The sequence below is a fragment of the Aedes aegypti genome, chromosome 2 (assembly GCF_002204515.2).
Source record: "Aedes aegypti strain LVP_AGWG chromosome 2, AaegL5.0 Primary Assembly, whole genome shotgun sequence".
In the NCBI taxonomy this organism is placed as follows: Eukaryota; Metazoa; Arthropoda; class Insecta; order Diptera; family Culicidae; genus Aedes; species Aedes aegypti.
In genome coordinates this window covers 125,887,479-125,905,326 of record NC_035108.1, presented here as the reverse complement: position 1 = coordinate 125,905,326, position 17,848 = coordinate 125,887,479, and the positions used below count along the sequence as shown (strand labels likewise).

General features: G+C 36.2%; 1 protein-coding gene across 4 annotated transcripts in view; it reads right to left on the bottom strand.

Annotated features, from left to right (window-relative positions):
• The window catches only part of LOC5564815 (inositol 1,4,5-trisphosphate receptor), a 125,204-nt gene that overhangs the window by 46,705 nt on the left and 60,651 nt on the right, over positions 1 to 17,848 (bottom strand). For 2 of the 4 annotated variants that reach the window (XM_021842236.1, XM_021842237.1), the window contains 3 exons: positions 15,860 to 17,782; positions 10,628 to 10,959; positions 9,983 to 10,281 (listed from right to left, as the gene is read on the bottom strand). In XM_021842236.1, coding sequence (XP_021697928.1) covers positions 9,983 to 10,281; positions 10,628 to 10,959; positions 15,860 to 17,782 — 2,554 coding nt within the window. Of the gene's footprint in view, positions 1 to 9,372; positions 9,541 to 9,982; positions 10,282 to 10,627; positions 10,960 to 15,859; positions 17,783 to 17,848 lie in introns of all 4 variants that reach the window. The other 2 variants (XM_021842234.1, XM_021842235.1) reach the window with 2 other exon arrangements.

Genomic DNA, 17,848 nt, shown 5'->3' with positions numbered 1-17,848 from the left:
TGCAAAATTATTTATGAAATTCATTAAAAAATTGTTTTTGAAAAAAAAAATCATTAACGAGATCATTTATTGATTTCTACTAAAAGCTGGACAAAAATACTTGAAAAAAATATCCAGAAGAATATTCTTATTACCTGTAATATTTGCTGAGCCTGCAAAGGACGCTTTATCTTGCTCAAACATATCACTAAAATTTAAAATGAAAATGTTTAGTTTCTGCAGGTTTGTTGATTGCCACATAAACATATACATTGTATGTATAATTTGGGTTTATTTTCCAATTTTTTATACGTTACAGAAGACTCAAACATTTCTTCTTAGCAAAAAATATAACTATTAACAAGTTTAACTACAGTTTAACGTATATCAATTTTACATCAATATTGAAGCTTTAGCATGAAGACGCTATAGAATTTCAAAAAGAAGCCTTTTGGAATTTTTAAGGTATGTATGAAGAAAGCTTGTTTCTTGAAAAAAAAAACAAAGATAAGTTTTGTTTTTATCTTTAACTAGGGGGCGCTCAAATGGGGTTTTGCCAAGGGCGCCATATGATATGCAGTGTATAGCCCATGGTCTAATAAACAACTTTACCGAAAGCACCAGCTTTTTATCTAATCTGCATTGGACAATATAAAAATTTTCAATTTTCATTGCGCACTAGCGCTTTATAATGGTAGAATATTGAACTAATCAAGCATGCAGCACAAAGTCCTTAACCTAACGAACAACTTTGCCGAAAGGATCGGCCTTCTAGCTGTGCTGCATCTTGTGTTATGTGAGTTTGAAATATTAGTAGCTCACTAGCGCATCCTAGTGGTATAATTTAGAACTAGCGCCTCCTAGTGGTATAATTTAGAAATTCTGAGATGGCGCCATCACGCGGTGGAATCCCAACTAATCAATGTGTAACATAGTAGTCCTTCCCATGTTGCTGATCTTTACCTAAGAAAGTATAGTTGTGTGTAAAACTGTACCTGAGACATAAGCATCCTTAGTTTCCAAATTTGACGGTCTTTCAACAACCTTTTTCAACAAAATTATAGAGGAAAGACTTTGCGAATCCGTCCTGAATTTCCCAAGATTTTTTTTTTTCATCAATCTGACGAGTTTACCCACAGTGTTTTGCGGGTTTGATGTAATTAGTATGAATAAACGAGTTATAACGTAAACTTTCATGCGATTTCTGGTTGTCTGGGTAATAAGCCAAGGGCTATCATTATTCAAGCCAACAGATTCGAGATTTTCCACCAGGCGATGGTAGTGTGCATGAAACTTTTTTGCCGATATCTCAGAATCCTGACCACTTATAAAAATGACATCTTCGGTAAAGTTGTTCAATAATAAACCAAGGACAATCATTGATCGAGCTAGTTGATTCTAAATTTTGCCACCAGGTGACGCCAATGAAACATTTGGCATGAAACATTTGTTTTGCAAATATCTCAGCAGGCCCGAGCTACTGAACAACTTGGCCGAAGACTTTCTAAATCGTCAGGGTCCTGAAATATCCACAAAACAAAAGTTTCATGCCCACTAGCCCACTTGGTGGCAAAATCTCGAATCTCTTGCCTAGAATAATGATAGCCCTTGAGCAGAGCTGGGAATGGAATAGTAGTAGGCTTGAGTTTTTGCGAAAATCACGTGGTTCTTCTACACGCTAACATGGAGGTACCCTTTAATGGGTACTATGGTACCCATTTCAAAGAAAAGTGGTTTAACTCATTAAAAGAGTAAACTCGAGTTACTCATTAAAGAGTATTCGCCTTGAACTTCAAATAATGGGTATTTTCCCCTCTTGGTCTTAGGTTTGAAAATGGGTACACGGCGTGTCTGATGGAACAATATTATCACAAAAAATAGGCATCGCTAAATTTTTCACCATCCGAAAGTATAGGGTTTTAGCTTTCATTTGGCGTGTTCCCTAAAAAAATCCACCGAGGGACACCGAACATTTTTTTTATTTTAAATGTTTGTTCTTTAAAGTACAAGTCGGGTTTTTCTCTACTTGTTTAAAAATTTTTAATTCTTGCAGCAATAGTAGGATTCTTTTAATGCACCCAAAGTTTCCACTATATTTTTGTTAAATTTTAAAATTATATCATGAAAACATCCAAATCATTTTAATGATATCAACAAACTCCAAATTCACTTAACTGAATAATGACGTGATGAGTAAATAATCTTTGATTATATTGATTGTTTGAATGGTTTTTATACTAGTAAGCAGTTTTCAATTCCGGTTTAAAGTCTGATGTTTTACACAACTATAGTTTTACATTAAGGTAACACAAGGTAGTGAACGTGCCGCAATTTTCAATTCAAAGATCACATGTTACACATGAACACATGAACCTTGTAAGAGGTCCAAATAGTTGTAGCGGTAACGAGCAGCTATTCAGTATAACCATGCTGAGGGTCGTGGGTTCGAATCCCGCTGGTCGAGAATCTTTTCGCAAAGGAAATTTTCTCGATTCCCAGGGCATTGAGTATCTTCGTACCTGCCACACGATATACACATGCAAAAATGGTCAATTGGCAAAGATAGCTCTCAGTTGATAACTGTGGAAGTGCTCATAAGAACACTAAGAATCAGGATCTGTCCCAGTTGGGACGTCACGCAAGAAAGAAGAATAATAATGCTTGTAATTATGACTTCAACTTTCTAGGACACTCTAATTTTACCAAAAATGTGTTATGCCTGAAGATCGTCAGAATGTCACTTGTTCCGAGTATCTCAATGTTATGTTTATTGAGGATTTTTTAAAGATTTTTGCCGACACTTGAGATGTATGGCGTTGAATCATATTTCAATTCATTCCTTTCGGCAACCAATACAGATAGTAGTTTTTGCGTAACCTTTTTTACTAATACTATGGTTTTGGAACTTTCAAAGGCATCCGTGAGTTTTATCACGCGGTCTCATAGACCGTACTATCAAAAAATAGATTGGTTCTTACTAGAGATGGGCTAAAAGAATCGGAGCCGTTCAAAAGATCCGGATCACTCAAAAGAACGAGTGGCTCTTTTTTGGTGAGGGTCGGTTCACTTGATCAGCAAGGGTGAGACAAAAAGTGACCCGGAAAGAGAACAAACCGATTATTTTTCCCTTCTCTCCTTCCTTCGTTTCGCGGCTTAAACGGATGTTTGGTTCTCCAGATTTGTGCTCCTGAGAACTTGAGGTTTGGCTTCGATTAATCTTCACCTTAAGATACGAATGGTAAGACGTGTGTCGCGCAACAGGGAGTGAACCACTTTTTTTTTTTCGTTCGCTCGGTTCAGTTCGCTGAGCTACTGAAGCGATCAAAGGATCCGGTTCACTAAAATGAGTGATTCGGATCGGAGTTCACTGAAATGAGCCGTTTTCCCCATCTCTATTTTTTACACACAATATACGAATGGATTAATGATTGATTGGCAAAGGAACACTCATATAATAATGACTAAGTGCTCAACAAACTCTAAGCTGAGAAGCAGGCTCTATCCTAGCAGAGGTGTAATGCCAGACAGAAGAGCAAGAAGAAAGTAAATGTAATCAAACTAAGTAAAGGAACAGTTATATGCTCGGATCGATATACTTTTCCAGTACCAATAAGTTCCCAACTGTCGAACCTCCAGCACATGAACTCAAATAAGTGTCCTATGGCTCATTAAATCCTGAAAATAACATAGGACAGTTTTATCGTTTATAATAATAGACCTAATATAACTTTATTTTATAAACTTGTATTTAGAATTGAAGCTTTCATCGTGCTAAATAGGCATAAAACTGTATTTTACTTTGATCACATTTATAAATCATGTATTCTAAGGAACAAAAATTTAAAATTAAAAAAAAATGTTCGAGATCCCTCGGTGGTTTTTTTTGGGGAACACGTCAAATTGAAGCTAAAACCCTATATTTTCGAATGGTGAAAGATTTGACGATGCCTATTTTTTTGTGATACACCTTCCCCATATACACGCCGTGGGGTAATAAAACCCCACTATTTGCAAGAACGACGCTGTAGATTGAGGCTATGGTTGAAAATGCTTCACTAAATACAAACAATCAGAAATAAAAGACTTTATACAACGGATAATATTGAATTTTAAAAATGTATGCCATTTATTAAACTGTTAAAATCCCTTCGCGTATTGTGTATGATATCTCCGTATTCCGTAGAGGCAACAAGGGAATCGCAGCAACGGGCAAATCTGTTCAGCTAATATTACGCATTTGAATCCAAAAATCTGCAACGAAATAAATGATGTTTGCAATCAAACTAACAGATAGTTACTTACTTACTTGTTCAAGAAAGAGTATTCGTCCATTATTTTGATGAAAACTTTCACTTAACGATATTAGATTTGACTTCACACCAAGTCGCAGAAAAACTTTATAAAAAAGGCAGTTTTTCATTGCTAACAATCCACTGTGTTTTATTTTCTCGATTACATGCGCTTTTTGAATAGCGCCCAAACCGTTGATTTTAGCGATATAGTTTGTTCGGAGAAGTTTCTTAGTATATTAAAGCGCAACTTTGACGAAAAAAGTTTTGATATCAATCCACCTAGCAGTGAGATAGAAAAACTATTTTTTTCAAAACATTTAGATAGACATATGGTGTCTTCAGCAAAGTTGTAGAATTGGTGATTTGAAACAACTTTGTCGAAGACACGATTTTTCTATCTCTTTCACTTTTTGAGATATATGCCGTTGCATGTGAATGGCCCCTAAAAATCATATTTTTTATCATAACTCTTTTCCAAGATTTTTAACATTTTTTGTGTTTCATACAAAATAGTTTGTCATAGAAAAACCCGTGTTTTTGCTGAATATATCATCACCCTATCTTTTAAAGTAACAAAGTTATTCATGAATTACTCATTTTTCAAGGGGTAGTTTAAGCCCTTATAACGGGCTTCAGCGCAAAATGGCGCAGACAACTCTTACAAATCATGAAAGTACCATACCTTCCCTTTCGGCAGTTGATAAAAACTTTTGTCTATAAGCGTCTTTGCATGGGTTTTTACTATCAAACAAATAAACCTTAGATAAACAAATTCGACTGATAACTCTTTTACTTTAAGAGATAGAGAGGTGCGATGTTCAGAAAAAACACGCGTTTTAAGATGTTTAACAACTTTGTAGAAGACATGAAAAATGTCAAAAATCTTGTAAAAGAGTAACGAATTTTTTAACATAAAGTACACAAATTTGTATGAAAAAACTCGTTCAAAATCATTTTTGTGTATAACTTTTTACTTAATTTTTCAACATTTTTCATGTCTTCTACAAAGTTGTGAAACATCTTAAAACGCGTGTTTTTGCTGAACATCGCACCTCTCTATCTCTTAAAGTAAAAGAGTTATCAGTCGAATTTGTTTTTCTAAGGCTTATTTGTTTGATAGTAAAAACCCATGCAAAGACGCTTATAGACAAAAGTTTTTATCAGCTGCCGAAAGGGAAGGTATGGTACTTTCATGATTTGTCAGAGTTGTCTGCGCCATTTTGCGCTGAAGCCCTGTATAAGGGCTTAAACTACCCCTTGAAAAAAGAGTTAGTCATGAATAACTTTGTTACTTTAAAAGATAGGGTGATGATATGTTCAGCAAAAACACGGTTTTTTTTTATGACAAACTACTTTGTAGAAAACACAAAAAATGTTAAAAATCTTGGAAAAAAGTTATGATAAAAAATATGATTTTAAGGGCCATTCACATACAAGAAAATATTGAAAATCATTATTTATTGAAATACAAAAAAAAAAACTGACTTTTAAGGGCCATCCACATACAACGGCATATATCTCAAAAAGTAAAAGAGATAGAAAAATCGTGTCTTCGACAAAGTTGTTTCAAATCACCAATTCTATAACTTTGCCGAAGACACCATATGTCTATCTAAATGTTTTGAAAAAATAGTTTTTCTATCTCACTGCTAGGTGGATTGATCACAAAACTTTTTTCGTCAAAAGTTGCGCTTTAATATACCATGAAACTTCTCCGAACAAACTATATCGCTAAAATTAACGGTTTGGGCGCTATTCAAAAAGCGCATGTAATCGAGAAAATAAAACACAGTGCAATCCTGTGTATTAATTACCCATTATTGCTGTCAGTTGGGATACTTCATTATGAGGTTAAAGTACCCTTTTTTATGTCATCGAAAAATACCCTTTTTCTGACAACCCCATACTGACCATAAAAAAGGGTACAAGAAGCGCATTTAATGGGTACTATCATCTTAGCGTGTAGTACAGTAGTTCAAAATTGTGAATCTCATCAAGTAGCCTATGTTGGGTACATGAATTTTCTAAATTAGTAGTGTCATTGAAGGTTGTAAATGCGGGAAATAGAACATTTTTCTACAGTAGTTTAGGGTTGCCCTTAGCAACAGGTGTTTTGCTATTTTCAAGTCATTTTGCCTACAGCAGCAATACGCGTGAGTTTCACTCGCTCCGCTGACTGTGATTTGCTACGCTTGCCTACTGTAGTGTGAATTTCAGAACATTTCCCAGCTCTGTCCTTGAGTTACTGAACAATTTTGTCGAAAACGTCATCTTTCCAAATGGACAGATGTGCGCAATTAAATTTATCTAAGCTAGTTATACTGGTATCAAACTGGAGAATCATCATTACTCCAGAGGTATAAAATAGATTAAAGGACGTTAAAAATGAATTGCAATTGACTGCCATCCTCCTTTTAAATTTGATGACACATTTCAGCGAAACATTTCAGCCACATCGCCATACAAAAACCGAGTGTTCGGAATATGAGTCTGTTCGTAATTTGAGACAAAACGGTAACTTTACACTATTTACGCCGGAATTTTCTTCCAATAATTCTCACCCAGGTTTTCATTAGATGTGTACTCCAACATATTGTTAGGAATTTTGTTTAAATCCAGTCTATGATTCACTAAAGTTGTGATTGATGAAATTGGCTACGCTGCTGTTGTGTACGGAAAGCGAGGTTTTTCCATCAGTGTTGTATAAAATACAACAGCGCGACTACTGAAGTGTTGATAAAGTGATTTATAACTCGTTCGACTAGTTCATCACTATGGTAGGGCTTGTTAAATAAACTTAATGAAGAAAAATATGTTCATTCTCGTTTAAAATCCCAAATAAATTACTAAATGAATTTCAAGCGTGTGCTAGAACAAGGGCGTAAGTCGCATGATCGATTTCCTTTCTCTTTTCCGATCCTCTCTTCTGTGAATAGAGGCGACAAGACGCAAGTTTGTCAGCATATTTTCTCCTCAGGACGCAAGATTGCATCGCTGCCTAGCGCCGTGCAGTTAAAAACTGCTGAAAAACCCGCATCTTGTAACCTATTTACACAGAAGAGAGGGTCGATGAAGAGAAATCGATTATGTAACTTACGTCCTTATTCTAGCACACGCTTACTTTTTGTGTATAACAGTTGCCTACCAGAGCTATGGAAACGATTACTACTTAACATATTCGTATGCTTAATTCCGAAATTAAATGATTGTAAAGTAGACTTCATAAAATGTACAAAAAATCTATATTGATAAGAACTTCTCTCAATTTTTTTTTTTAATTATGAATATTGGAGTAAAACTGCGGAACATGTTTTTGTATCAAGCACCAAAATGCCGCTATTTACTAAAGTAAAGATTGCCGAATCCATTGCCGTTTTTTAAAAATATCATAGCATGTGTAGTTTTTGACATATTGACTACTGAAAATGCAAAATTTGACTAAACTGCAAGCATGTCGATTCAACCTAAATTAAATCGTGTGCTTTCAAACAAATTATATTTGAAATGAAAGAAAAAATTGTATTTTGCATTAACTTAGATGATTAGATCATTTTTTTTTTTTATAAATCTTACTTTAAATCTTAACATCAATGAAAACAGTGTTGTCATTTTGTCAAGAGCTAAATTATCAGTCAACTAGCAGTCATTTGCCTCTGAAACATTATTTGGTGAGGTGTGAATGTTATAATTTTCAAACCCAATAAAATCATGCTCAATTTTTTTGTTTTTAATCAATATTTAAAACAATTTTTCTGAAATTTTAGTGGACAACTTACTCTTTCGACAGGCAACTGAAATATTGTTTGCATCTTATGTGTAAAATTATTCGCATATGCAAAGATACAGGGGGTGTCCATTCTGCCCCGGGTGTTCATACTGCCCCCGGTACCCCTACCTATCAGAAGGCCGGCTCCAAAGACACGTTCCCCACCAGTTGGGAGATTTGTGCCATCCCTACCTATCTGCATATTTGTAACATATATATGCATATTTGTAACATTGTATGGGAAGAAAACAAAATTAAAAGAACTACCAATAACTCAAAGTAGTTAATTTGAGGATGACATTTTGTTAACATTAGCATTAAGCATTTCGCACAAATTCGTAGGTGGTACAGTCCTATAGACCATTGTATGAGGGTTGCCTCCTTCCCATCCGTTACCAAATTTAGAAATTTGAGACTAACTTTTAACTCTTAGACAAGATTGACGCATCCTCCAATAGTTGAGAGATGTCCTAGCCACGTCCTTACGAAAACTGGGGAATGGGAAAGGATGATTAATTGAACACCTACATAAGAAAGATGCAGATAATTCTACGAGCTTATTTGAGGATGACATTTTGTTCAGCTCATATCGCATATTGGGTGAATAGTCAGAAAAGAAAGCTGATAGGAATTTTATTGCTGCTACATTATGGGACTGTTATGCGACCAATGCGATAAAACAACTTAATATCTTTCCGAATTTTCTAGCACAATATCACAGATTTCAGTAATTTGATCGAAAGTATTCATCGTTTGATGTCTCTCCACGGTATTAACTCGAATTTGTAAAAATGTCAAATGTGGTAAATATGCAGTTATGGGCAGTGCGACTTGCTATAAATAAAAATCATTTGATATGTAGTCTGAACTAGCGAATTATTGTAACAGCTTTGCTTTTGATTTCTACACTTTTCGAGTACAGAATTAAAAATAAAATTGTACTGCTTAGGCGGCGTCCATTTATTACGTAACACTAAAATTGGAAATTTTTGACCCCTCCCCCCCCTCCATAACGCTTTTTGTATGAAAATTTTTAATTTTTTTATGGGTCGTAACGCTTCAGCCTACTCCCCCCTCCCCCTAGAGCGTTACGTAATTTGTGGATGCCGCCTTATTTGAAACAAAATATTTAAATAACCTATAACAAATTGAGAAAACAGTTTCAGAACTACTGCAAAAGTGTGCTCTACACGGTGTTGCGAACGAACCGATAAAACGCATAGAATAACGATAAACGGAAAACAACATCCGGACTAATCAACTATAGAAAGTGTAAACGACAGCCATCATCGTAAAACCAGGCAACAGAACAACGTCTCAGCTCTTCACACTTACCGTTGGCGGCCTCCGATAGACTGTCAGAGCGATCTGTCGCTTTGCTGGCCTCAACCGCAGCCAGCACAGCCACAGTGGAAGCGGAACGATTTAACTTTTTGCTAATTGGTTCACCTGTGCTTTCCTTCCGGGATGTTGACGACGGTGGTTCTCCATCCTCGGTAGCTGCTTTTCCATGTTAGTTTTTTTTATGTTTTTTTAACAACGATTCGATTCGTAAGATTGAACATAAGAGAAAGTTTCGATTTGGCTATTCAACTTCGTTCAGTATAAATAAAACGAAAGTTTTCTAAAACTTAAAATGAACCACTCTAACATAAAGGTTTCGGGCAAATAAGAACAAACCAAGGAATAGCGAGAAGATTAGAAAGATAGACAGGTAAAAGCTTTTCAGAAAACTTCATTCACATTTGTTCAAAGGAAAAAGGAATTAAAGAACGATTCAACGAACAGGTAAAGCTTCTACCAATCACCTAAGCCGAATTGCAATTAGCGATCGCTAATCAAATATTTTTAGATTTTTAGAAAGATGGCGGTGAACTAAAACTAGGTACCTACTTATTTGGATGGGGGGAAAATTACTAAGCAAATCCAAGATAACGTTACTTACAATCGATATGCCCGGTTGGGAGACCACTTCCGTCAGCGTCGCTATTCGATACGCAATCCAAGATGTTGAGCAGCGTTTTCGTGAGCCGCAACAGATCGCTAAAGCTGTAGAACCCGAAGTAGATGAGATCCCGGGCCAGTTTTACCACCTCAAAGGTGAGCTTGTTTTGATCCTGGTCGGCGAACCACATTTTCGAAACCACATGATTACACAGGTAGTCCTCCACGAAGGCGATGGTTTTGTTGAATCGGGCTCGTACAGCCTCTTTGTTGCTGTCCGGTTGCTTCTCAATGTCGTAACTGAGCGTGGATGGAATCAAGAATATTGGTAAAGTTATTCATATCGGAGTAATTCTCGCTTAGATCGGCCCACTATTTACACTAGGTCTTGCAAACTGTTCAAAATTATGCTTGTTTTAAAGCTCTTGTACAGTAAGTAAAGAAACTGCATTCGGTTGGTCAAATTTTCAGACCCCTCGTTAGTTATACTCGAAACCGTTTTCGAGAACCCTTCAAGTTTTGACTATTCTCGGTTCACTAAAACTAAACTTACTGACTGGACAACAACTTTCGACCAACACAGCATGAAAAACCAAGCCGGTCTCAACGAGAAGTTTTCATGGTTACAACGAACAGAAGGACTTACTCATTGATTGACATAACGGAAGGAATCTCCGACCACAGCCGGGCATATTTGACCGGCGTCACCGGTTCCTGTGGGTCACGGTCCACATGTAGATGCAGCATCAGCCGGCAGAACGATGCCCGCATGTCGTACGGAATAGTTTTGTCGGACATGCATCGCAGTATCAGGTCGATGTCCAGATGCGGCGAAAGGTTGTTCAGTGCCAGGTACTGCCGGTTCAGACACATGTTGGAAAATAGATTCAGCTGGTGCCGATAGTACTCCATGATGGATATGTCGTGCGTGCGGCCAATTTTCAGTCCCTGTGCCAGTCGGCTCATGGATTTCGATTGCTGTAATGGACATAAAATATTTATTTGGTACATTCCCGTACTCGATAGGTCAGTCAACAAAACGCAACGTATGGTAGATAAGGCACCGTCAATTTTTAATTTGATTTATACGGTAGCTTTTTAACAACTAAATATTTCATCCAACTTTTTCCACACATTGGAGTGTCTAGAACATTCAAGAAGGATTTCATAACATTTCCGTTTGCAATGTGATAAACCTTTTTTCAAACGTTTGCCACCATTTCTTTGACGTTAGCGTCATTAGGATTCTTCAATTGAATGTTACGAGGTACCGTGAAACACCCATAACACAGCGTAACAAAAATGACATTTTTGCGTATCTCAAGGATCAAATTATCTTTGGTCTTTGGTAGATTTAGGGTCGAACTTTTTGTGATCTAATCCACTTAGCTTGCAAAATAGAACTTTGTTTCATGTATAATTTGGTTGAAATTGCACGATTTCTTCGACACGCTTGCACTGCCCATAAACGCATGTCAGTCCCATGTTTGCTGGATTTCCTATTCACATGGGACAGTTATGCGTTTATGGGCAGTGCATCATCCATACATAATTCTTCGTTTATCTTATATGGCAAAAACCAATGCTTTTCTAAACAATCTAAAAATAACTATTGAGCAACGAAAGTATTATGACCTTTAATGATAACTATTGTTATACACTTAAGTTCAAAATCAGCAAATAAAACATACAAGCTGGCAAACTGCAAGCAAATTTTGGTGCTTGCGACAAAAACATGTTCCGCAGTGTAATTCGCGCGCGCTCCTAACTTCGCTCACTGTTATTTTAAACATGTTTCGCTAAAAAAGGTTGGCTAGTATTTTAAATAATTCTGCTTCAGTCATAGTTACACAACATGCAATTATATAATTCATTTATACAACATATATGGATAAAATGGCAGTGAGTGAAATTAGGAGTGTGCACGAAATATGGGAGCATCACGATAATTGTTTTTAATTTGCATCAATCTTTTGAGATTGTAAGTCATTCATGGACAATGAACGTTTTCAACTCGCGCCGATTTGGTAAGTTTTTAAAAGAAGAATTTTTTTGAATAAGGGTGGACTCCTCTAAGTAACAATAAAAACAACTTATGAAAACTCCAGAAATTCGTTTATAGATTCTTTAATTATTCTCACTTAAATTTTTTTCAGGGATTATTGCAGTATTTTTCGATAAGTCACTTCAAGAAATTTATAAGAATCCCTCCCAAAATTCTTCCAACTTTTTCCTTGGGATATTTTCAGCAATTTTCAAGATTTTTGATGAAAAAATATTCGTAACATTCTTTTATAATTCTGAGTTGTCAATGATTAAGAAAAAAGGGGTTTTCTATGAAGTTTTTAACGAAATCTTACGGTGATATCAGTAGTTGAGGAATGCATGTGTTTTCTTCAAGTATGTTTTTAAGAAGTCATTCAGAAATTGTTGTCTACAAGTACTATGAGAGAAACCTTCAAGAAGGGATACCTTTTGTAAATGCTTTATGCATGCTTTCCGTATGTATTTTTCTAAGATTATTCCCAGAAATTCTCCTGCAACAAATCGAGTCATTCCTTCAAGAGAATTACAGTGAATTGTCATAAGGTCATCTTCAAGAAACTTACCTGGGAAATTGTTAGACAAATGTTTGTCTAATATATGCATGGAGGTAATCCTCAAATTATTGCAAGTTTATTTTTACGTTTCTTGCTAAAATTACTCTAATTCTTCTAAAGGTACCTATTACGAGATCTTCTTCAGTTTCTGTCATAAATTTCACAGAAATACTTAGATTTCTTCCTCAGGTACTACTCTGGGAAGCATAACTTCAAGGATTTATCCAGACATTCTTCCAGAGTTTTCCACATGAATACTCAAAAGATCCTTAAAAATTTCCTTTACGATTTTCTAAGGATTTTTTCTAGAAAATGTTTTAGGAAATAACCACAATGGCGAATTAATGTGGGAAATTCTATAACATTCCTCCAATCTTTATCAAATATTCTGGAGTTAAACCTCGATTTATTATAAGTTTCATATAAACTTTATTGCAGAAATTACCCTAATTTGTCTAGTTATATCACGAAACCTTCTTCAGTTTTCACCTTCAGTATTTTCATCAGAAATTGTCCTAGAGATTTCTACATGAATTATGCCAAGCAACTCCCAAACAAAATTTTACCAGTTTTCATGGAATTTTTCTAGAAAATGATTTAGGATTTATAACCCCGAAAGTCTCTAACAAATGTTTGAAACAATCCTATTAAAATTAACGCAGAAATAATATCAAGAGCTGATTTAAGAATTCTTCAGGATCCAAATATTTCTGTGAAATAATTCATACTATACATTTCTTTATGTCTTCAGAAGATTTTTTTTCCAAATTACAGATATTTTATAGATACGAACTCCAATCGACGTTCAATTTCTAGAGTACACACTCAACCTGTTTGGTAGAAACTAATGAGTCTGTATTCTAAGAAAAATTGTAAAAATCTGTGAAAATTGAAAGACAGAGATTTTACTTTGTAATGAATCTCGCAATAGAATTATATCCCCTCTATCCGTGGACAAGCGGGACATTTTGTCAATCCCTACCACCATTTTTTGTATAAAACTGTTTGTCATAAAAAATATACAGTACTCAAAAAAATAAAAAAATGCATTGGCCTTTTTTCATAGAAAATGATAAAGTTAGACTGCAGCTTCTAGGGCTTCTAGTACCCAAAAATTTATCACAGCTTAGATATTACTTGAAATTCTACCAGTAAAAAACTCAAAGCAATTCAGATACAAACTTTCAAGTTTCCCCAACACTCCAATTATAATAAAAATGACAAAACTTTAAAATCAAAGTAAATTTTAACTGAAACAAATCAGAGCAATATAGAAAAGTTATTGTAGGGCTATCAATACTTTAAAGACTGTGTTATATTTTTTTTATAAGTAAATTGATTACTTTATTCAGTGAAGCCAAATATATTTGAATGAAAAATGTTAGATATCAGATTTTAAGAATAATCAAGCGATTAATTGCTCAAATGTTTTCTGTAGTCCGAAAACTCATTAAATTTTACTGACCTCTGTAATCTAATATTAGTGTGCAATTTATGGAATAGTACAGAAGAAAACTGCATAGTGGAACCACAGAAAGATTTTGTAAATAATCTCTATAAAAATCGATGGAACTGAGATTTTCTAGATTTTTTTTTTGCGGTTCTGAACTTAATGTTTTGGGGAGAGTCCTCAAATAAAAATGAATTACTGTTCCGGCTGTTAAAATAGCTTAATATTGTATGATAATATCATTCTAGGAGTATGTTTTGATATTTGAAAATCTGTTATTTGCTTTATTTTTTAAGTACATATCCCTTCTAGTTATCCATGCCAAAAATTGCGGTCAAAAAACTTTTTCATTTACTTGGGTTGCTGGAAGGATCGCTGTAGCAGTTCTAGGAAGCATTTCTGAAAGATTGATAAAGATTCCCTAATTTTGTTATCTTAAAATATTTAAATAAACTTCTGGAATAACCATAATTTCCTTAGTTATTTCATATTGATTCCAAGGAGATATTCTCAGAAGAAATCCTTGTAAGTTCCTTGAAGTAGAGATGGGCAAAACGATTCATTTTAGTGAACGGATCCTATCCGAATCACTCATTTTAGTGAACCTGGTCTTTTGATCGGTTCAGTGGCTCAGAAGCTTTCTAAAAAAGAGCGAACGAAAAAAAAAGCGGTTCACTCTTTGTTGCGCGACATTCGTCGTACTTTTCTTATCTTTCGCTCTATCATTCTCCGTAATTCTTCCCCAGAAACTCACGATAACTCGGACGATTTGCCCTATCCGAACCAAAAGAAAGAAGCAAAATGTGCATCAGTTTGTTCTTTTTCCAGGTTACTTTTTGACTTGTCTGTGCTGATCAAATGAAACGACTCTCCCTCAAAAAGCGCCACGGATTACTCGTTCTTTTGAGTGATCCGAATCTTTTAAACGGCTTCGATTTTTTTGATAATAAATCTTCGAGCTGTTTAGTAGAATACCTATATATAAATCGGTAGAACTGAGATTTTCACTCTAGTGGAATTAAATGGTATAGTACTAAATTCTGTTTTTTCATCTACTTCGATTTTTTTGTCCATCTCCACTTTGAAGGATACAAGGATATTGAATATTATTTTTTGCGTGGATTTTTTGAGATGACTCAACCTGACCAAAATCCTGGAGGTTTATCATAAGCCATTCGTATTAACCCTCTAATACCCAACCCCGCCTTTAGGCGGGGTACACTGTAGGATTTTGTGTATTTTTTCGTAGCTCGGAAATTAAAATGATTTTATTTTTGGCTTAAACCTTGGCTCATAACACGCATATAAAAAAAGTTTTTTTATGATTTTTGAAACTTTTTTGTATTATTGAAAATTGTTTGGAAAACTGTATTCTTTTATAACCTACAAATGCCTGGGATTCATTTAACGTGTATTATAAAAAATCGTACCTTTTATATTTTTCTACGATCAACCTATCACAGAAGAAGAGCCTGATGGTATTGAAATGATTTCCAATCTGTTTTTCCATTAGTTTCACGGAAAATAAAAAATGTTCCAGAAAAAAATTTAAAAATTCATATTTTCAAAAGTATAGTAAAAACTCAAATTTTTATTATTGTCAAAATTCAGTAACCAGAAGAAGGCTTCAAGAAAAAATTGCAAAGGATAGGGATGTTCAAAAATAAAAATAATAAAAATCAAAAACCAAAATTCATAAATTTGCGAAGAAAAATAAATCTTTGCCCAAACCGTGTTTAGAATGATTTTAGAAAACGAAAAATAATATTTAGATTAAAAATTAAAAAAAAAATGATTAGAAAAAATTAAATTAAAATGGTTTACTCACCGTCCGATTCTGCCACATAAGAACCACCTCATATCGCTTCCTTTCATCTAGCTTCTTAGGAGTTCCTGCCGCTGACGACTTGGACGCTACTTTATCCCCTTCCGTTTCACTCTCAATAGTTTCGTCCACCTCCCGGATCTCGGTGAACTGATGATTACCCCTTTCCAACTCATTCAAATAACCCAACCGTTCATCATCGACCTCTCGCAGGAACGTTTCTATCAAAATATCTGCATTTTTGGCACTGAGAACACTTTTGCAAATCAACTCCTGCGTTACGGCAATGGCTTTCTTGTTGGACACGCAAAGATCCGATAGGTAATCCAGGAAGCGGGACTGCCAGTTGTTCATGTTCTTCCGCACAAGACCGACAAACGTTTCAATTTCGGCAGCCGTGATGTGTTTTTCGAGTAGTTTTCTGTTGTTGTGCAGCAAAGCCGTGATCGTATCCTCCGCTAGAATGTCATAGCCGATCTGCTTCTGCATCAGACCGAAGTGCTTCGCGATGTATTCCTGATTCTTACGATAGTCTTGCTGGCTAAGTTTGAGTATCCGATAACATAACCGGAAGATGTTCTTGTAGGGGGCGTTTTTAGGATCGCCAAGTTCATCGATCTTCAAGAACGGTCCATCGTTGTTCTTCGTTTCCTGGAATGGACCTTGCAATATCTTGAACAGTTGTTTCAGAATATACTGCTCGCGAAGCAACTTTTGACGATCGCGATTAGGATTATTGATCGTCAAATCGAGGGCATCACTCTTGTTCTGCTCATTTTCTTGGCCGGCGATGAAAAACACTATGTCTTGCAGGAGAGCGATCAGGGATCGTCGCTCATTTGGTGATATGGTGCCGTTCTCCAATTTGGTACTCATAGCTTGCAATAATTTGCAGGCATCATTGGCAAAGTCCAAATCACGCACTTCTACAGGAGACACTGGAATCAATTGGAAAGCTTCCTTATCCTCTTTTATGGCGGAGCACCCCACTTTCGACATTACTGGCTTGTCCTCATCTGCGTCAATAGGCGAAGACGTTGCATGAACCCAGGTATTGGAACAAAGATGTCGCATCCGTACATAACTGTTTTGCGGCACAAGTCCTTCCGGTCGAGTGATTGTCGTGGAATCTAGCTCAAACACCGATGCAATATCCGTCGAGTGGGGCACGGATACCAACCGGAACGATTCACCTTGGGGGTGACTAGAATTGCTGGACTTCTCTGTGCGTGATATGTCATCATCAATCTCTGCAGCCAGATAGTACCCGGTGGCTAGGTGCTTAAACCTAAATAATGAATTCCAATGACCTGCCCCACCTCGGCATGAATCGTGCTGAACGACCTCAATCTCCCACAAAGCCTTACTACTAGTGGCCGCGGTAGCACTGGTTCTACCCGTCGTTCGCAGAAACACGTGTTGCTGCTTTTTGTACTCATCCATCGTCAAAAACTTCTCCTGCTCGGCATGGAACAATCGCACCACATCTCCTCCCTTCAATACATCCTCTTGGTTTTCCCGATGTTCCATGAACAGCGTAATCTTCCAAGACGACGAGGAATTCAGTACGTTAACCTCCTTGCTGCCGGGATTATCCGGCAGCTCATAATTGGCGGCGACATGCAAGTTTTGCCGATTGGCGTTGACTGGTTTCATGATGACCTTATCATTGACCACTACGTTATCCCCGGCTGAGCGTAGCTTGTAGAACGGCATGATGTAGAACCAGGAACCCTCGTTACCGTTGGCGTCCAGATAGACGCGCATGGCGTTCTTCTCCAGCAGAGCCGGCAACCGTATGTTGACGGTGACATATTTGTTCGACTTCAGATGCAGCAACTGTACGACACTGCCGTACTGGACGACCGTTCCCAGCAGTTTCTTGTTCTCGGATTCGTTCTGCTTTTTCTCGATTTCGGCGGCGTGCTGTGGAGTGAGAAAGGAAAATAATCTGTGACAAAAGTATAAAATATAGCGAATCTAGATAAAAAC